The 5,323-nt window shown below is 33.4% G+C and overlaps 1 protein-coding gene across 1 annotated transcript; it reads left to right on the forward strand.

The window, feature by feature from the left end:
* The first annotated feature begins 1,145 nt into the window (after window positions 1-1,145).
* LOC123214993 (beta-glucuronosyltransferase GlcAT14A) lies at window positions 1,146-4,906 on the forward strand. Its single transcript, XM_044635018.1, has 4 exons — window positions 1,146-2,028; window positions 3,650-3,725; window positions 3,816-3,931; window positions 4,041-4,906. The coding sequence occupies exons 1-4, from the start codon at window positions 1,545-1,547 to the stop codon at window positions 4,553-4,555; spliced, it is 1,191 nt and encodes a 396-aa protein (XP_044490953.1). The 5' UTR covers window positions 1,146-1,544; the 3' UTR covers window positions 4,556-4,906.
* The last annotated feature ends 417 nt before the right edge of the window (window positions 4,907-5,323 follow it).

Below are 5,323 nucleotides of genomic sequence, written 5' to 3' on the forward strand. Positions count from 1 at the left end.
ACTGACCCAATTAGTATTCCCTATTTATACATATATTATTCTTGTTTTTTTACTCAATATACTTAAAAATGATATTTTTCATTAAATAATAAAACTCTACGTATATATTTTTTATAGACAAGTAATATACATAGAATATATGTTATCATGTAAGTATATAATTTTAAATTAAAGATAAAATAATATTTAATTATATGATAATTTATCATCCATATCTAAATTATATACGTAAAATATTTACTCAAAATATTGCTTTTTATTATTCTACTCAAAAGTTTAACCAAACTGACAGAATTACCTTTCTAACAGGTAATGCAGTATGTACAAAGTTGATACTAAAATATGTTTATTTTATGGTTTAGTATAATTTTCATGTCAATTAACGATCAACTAACTATCCATTAATGGTCCATCACGTCTATCGACAAAGATACTGGTACTTGAATATGTGCTCATCAAATAGGGTAGGGCTCTAGTTGAGTTGGGGTGGGTTGATTTAACTAGATATTTTATAATGATACTAATAATTTATTTAGTAATATTATTTATCTTATTTTTTATTAAATTTTTTTTAATAATATTATATAATTAGATATTATAAATTTAAATTAAGTTTAAATTGGTATTATATTTGGATAAAAATAGAGTTAAATTTGAACTTTTTTTAATTTGGGTTTAGTTTGAATAAAAAATATCTCGATTTGGGTTTCGTAAGCCAATATTAAGAGTGATTCGAGTTTGATTCAAGTTTATTTTAAATTTATAATTTGAACCCATGACTAAGATATATGAGTTAGATTCATTGTTCAAATTTTTAAATAAAATGACATCATTTAATAATTATTTTATATAATTTGAATAGAGTCACAAACATAGTTTGAATCAAATTGAGTCATCTATCTATCTTGTAAGTTAAATTGAATCGAACTCTTTTTAGCTTGAATTTAACTAAATTTAAAAAAGAGTCAAATCTTTTAACTTAAATTTGATTCAAAATTAAACTAAATAAATTCGAATCAAATTAAACTGAATCGAACCAATTTTTGAATCTGAAGTAGCCCTGGTTGGGTTTTTCCCTATGCATGAGATTTATTTCCTATTATGGTATCATGACTTTTAATATATTCATATGTTATACACTTTATGAATGTTTTTGGATCATCCCTTTGTACATTTTCTTTTCTATAAAGTTTCTTTGTTGAATATTGATGTCATGATTTGAGGAAATCAAAGTTCTTTTGATTTGCTCAAATTAGGTTTTATTCATGTTAAATTCCCAACTGTTCACAGCGCAAAATCAAAATCCAAATTACCAAACTTAAAAAAGAGGACTTTTTTGGGTTTCCAGATCCAACGAATGAAATCATCAAAAATTCTTCTTCTTCCCCAAAATTTCACACAAATTAGTAAACCCTAACCCACCCATTTGAAAAAGCAGCTTAAAGGCGTCGTCTTTGCGCGTTGAACCTCAAGTTTTGGGTGATTTTTGAGATGCTCATTCATGATTAATCAAGAGAAAGTGAGAATTTTGTAGTGGGGTTTTGATGGGGGCGGAGAAACGATGGCTTTTCACTCTGTTTTCAGCTGTATTATCGTCTCTCTTGTTACTGTTACTCTACTCCTTTTCAACTTTTAGTACTACAAAGCTTTTCCCTTCTATAATTCATCACGGGGCTCATTATCCTCCAGCTTTTGCTTACTATATTTCGGGCGGTAGGGGTGATAAGGACCGGATCTTTCGTTTGCTTCTCGCGATTTATCATCCGAGAAATCGGTATTTGTTGCATCTCGGGGCCGATGCGTCTGATGAAGAGAGATTGAGGCTCGTTGCGGCGGTTAAGTCGGTTCCGTCGATTAGGAGTTTCGGAAATGTTGATGTTGTGGGGAAGCCTGATAGAGTTATTTACATGGGGTCCAGTAATTTGGCTGCCATTCTTCATGCAGTTGCCATTTTGTTGAAGATTGATAAGAATTGGAATTGGTTTGTTTATTTGAGTGCTGCTGATTATCCCCTTGTTACGCAAGATGGTATGGTCTTTTTTTCTTTTTCTTTTGATTTTATGACTCTTTATTTTAGCTTTTTGGTTTAATGGGTTTTGTTATATGTTGAGGGTGAATGGCTGGGTTTTTGTTTGTTTTATGTTTTAGTTAATGAGGCCTTGAAAAATTTGAGTTTTCAGGATCGGTTGTGTCTTGAATAATTAGTAATTTGTGTGGTTTAGTGTTCGGTCGTTTAAGTTTGAATGATTTCTGAGAGTAATGTAGTTTGCTTGATTATGTTTTTACTACTCTATATTGATTTAATTTAATTTTGACTACTCAGTTCATTTTAGTATCAAGAAGACATGTTAAATTTTTCAATCATAATTTCCTGAGAAATTCTAAATTGTTTTAGTCCTGGGAAATATTGACTTTGATCTGAAGGGATAGTACTGTTCAATAAACTTTTAGTCTGTTTTTTGAGAGTATCTCAAACAGTCATTTATTTATAATCGCGTCTGAGCTGAGTTGGTTTGGTAGATGCCAGTCTAACCTTGTTCTTGCATGGACTGGAGACTCCCAACTGCTTTTACTAAATCTTATTTTAGCAGATAACCAGAATGCTAATAAAGAGTCATGATGTAGCAAACTCCAAAAAAGGTCTATATCTGTTACTGTGAGTGCATATTCCTATTTTACAGGCCCATCAGAATGCTGAGATGGACGTCTTAGTTTTTCTTGCATGCTTTGTTCTTTAATTGATTGAGTTGCTGACAATTGTGTGCGAGCAGGCCTGCACAATCGTATTTCTCATAAATGGTCTTTGTTTTATATGCATGCTGGTTACGTTTGTTGATCTTCTAAGATGTTGTCTAGTGCCTTTGAGTGTACTTGCACATCAATGCACAAACACAAAAATGCACAGACACGTACACATTGAGAATTTTTAATATTGTACACTCTAGCAATGATAGGCTATCATATGTGCCGTGTAGAATAAAGTCTCACATGTTTCTGAGATAGATCCTGAAAGAGCCAGTGCTATATGACGTCTAGACCATAGGTGAATTACTTTACAGTTTAGTCTGCGGAGGTGATAGAGGACTGCTGTTCCACTTGATTCTCAGAGTTTAAGGGTAAGAACTGCTGTACTGCTGCATAAAGGAATGATTTCCTGGATTATTGTGCAGGTTAAGGGTCATTAAAACAGACAAATGGCTTGGTGAAGTTGCACATGGATGGGACAGTCAGCCGTTTCAATGGTTGAGACCAAAGTCTTTTTATTTTTTTTGGCCAAAATAATTACCTAAGGAGCTCTTTGTTCTATTACATGCTTATTAGTTCTGATAATTATATTGGAAACCTTAGATGTTGACAATAATCTTTTTTTCTTAATAGTAGCACTCGTTTGTTATTGCCCAAGACATACTTAGGGAGCTTATGGTTTAAAATTTCAGATGCTGATAAGTAGCTTGTTCTAATTTAAAATCACAGATGCTGATAATAAGCAACGTTACACAATGGCTTGGATCTATTTTTTCCCTTGGTTTTTATATTTCACCATATTGATTTGAAAATTGTATGGTTCATATACAAATTATTTGCTTGTCTTGATCCTCTGAATGATGTGCCAATCCTTTAATTTTTGGGTTTTGCTTTCTGCTTTCAGATCTGGCTCATGTGTTCTCTTCTGTCAGGAGAGACCTCAATTTCCTTGAGCACACCAGTGACCTTGGATGGAAAGAGTAGGCAAACCTTTCTTTGTCAAGTTTCATCATCTTTATGCTGCAGATTTTATATAAAATCTGAAACATGTGGGTCCGTTGTTGATGCAGATTTCAAAGGTTCCAGCCTGTTATAGTTGATCCGGGGCTCTACTTAGCAAGGAGGAGCAAGATTTTTCAGGCTACACAGACGCGACCAACACCTGAAGCTTTTAAAGTATTCACAGGCAAAGTTCCTTCTTGATAATATTCTATATGGGCTTATTTAGAGTTGTGCTTCTGGATATACTGTACTTCTATTGATGTTGGACTGAATGGGCAATTCTTGCATTTCAGGTTCAGAATGGTTTTTCTTGAGCCGGCCTTTCCTGGAATTTTGTCTTTTTGGTTGGGATAATCTACCTCGAACTCTTCTGATGTATTTTAACAATGTAATGTTATCTCAAGAATCCTATTTCCACTCTGTCATTTGCAATGCACCAGAGTTTAAAAACACAACTGTAAACAGTGATTTAAGATATATGATATGGGACAATCCTCCAAAAATGGAGCCGCACTTTCTAAATGTCTCTGATTTTGATCAAATGGTCCTTAGTGGAGCTGTGTTTGCAAGACAGTTTGAGAAGGATGACCCTGTACTGAACATGGTTGATGAAAAGATCCTCAAGCGTGGACGTAACCGAGCAACCCCAGGGGCATGGTGCTCTGGCCGAAGGAACTGGTGGATGGATCCTTGCTCCCAATGGGGTGACGTCAACATATTGAAGCCTGGACCACAGGCAAAAAAGTTAGAAACAACCATTACAAACCTTCTCGATGACTGGAACTCACAGTTGAATCAATGCAAATGAAGGTAGGAAAACTGCAGAAGATTTTCTCATTCTCAGGTGCAAATTTTTGGCATCACAGAAATGTAAAATGTTCAAAAGACTGCTCAAGTGAGACATTCTTTGGTGTTCCGGCCGATTTTTTGAGGTTACTCCAGTCAGTCAGAGGCTGTAAGTAGTGTTTATAAAAGGGAGTAGAATTGAAGAAGGTGAGAAAAGAATTCGCATTGAGCTGATTGAGATCAATAAGAGGGTCTTTGTAGTCCATTTGCACGTTGTTGTATTTTCTACCATTTGTTTCTTTGTTAGACTGTACTTGGATACACAAACAAGTTCATTCATTGTATTCTAATTTGTTGTTTGTTCTCATTACCATATTCTCTGTGTCTCTTAGCTTCTGGTTTTGCTGAAACAAGGTTTGATATTGACAGTGTTGTCCAATGTGTTGGTAAAAGTTTAATATGAACAGATTTTTTTCCTCTTTTTGGAATTAATATGAACAGATTGATTTTCCCAAATAATGGTCTTAGATCATTCATACTCTTTCATGCATGGTATTCACAGGTTTCCCAATTATTTCTACTCAATTTCTCTATTGTTCGTTCAAATTTGTGATAAGTCTAACTAAGAAAGAGACATCAAATCTTTATTTGAGTGGGATGATACTTGGGCGTGTACAATTTGAAGTATCACATTTTTCTATCAAAAGATTGAACTTTGTTGAATTTTTAAGTTTTTTTAATTAAATAAATTAGACTTTTATTATTTCTTAGTGAATATACTAATTAATAA

This window comes from Mangifera indica, chromosome 4, assembly GCF_011075055.1.
Source record: "Mangifera indica cultivar Alphonso chromosome 4, CATAS_Mindica_2.1, whole genome shotgun sequence".
Lineage (NCBI taxonomy): Eukaryota > Viridiplantae > Streptophyta > Magnoliopsida > Sapindales > Anacardiaceae > Mangifera > Mangifera indica.

Bases quoted from the DNA above. Each gene is read 5' to 3' on its own strand.
- LOC123214993 (XM_044635018.1), top strand. From the start codon at position 1,545: ATGGGGGCGGAGAAACGATGGCTTTTCACTCTGTTTTCAGCTGTATTA. The intron at 2,029-3,649 runs GTATGGTCTTTT...TTCTGCTTTCAG, and splicing joins TCCCCTTGTTACGCAAGATG to ATCTGGCTCATGTGTTCTCT. The intron at 3,726-3,815 runs GTAGGCAAACCT...TTGTTGATGCAG, and splicing joins AGTGACCTTGGATGGAAAGA to ATTTCAAAGGTTCCAGCCTG.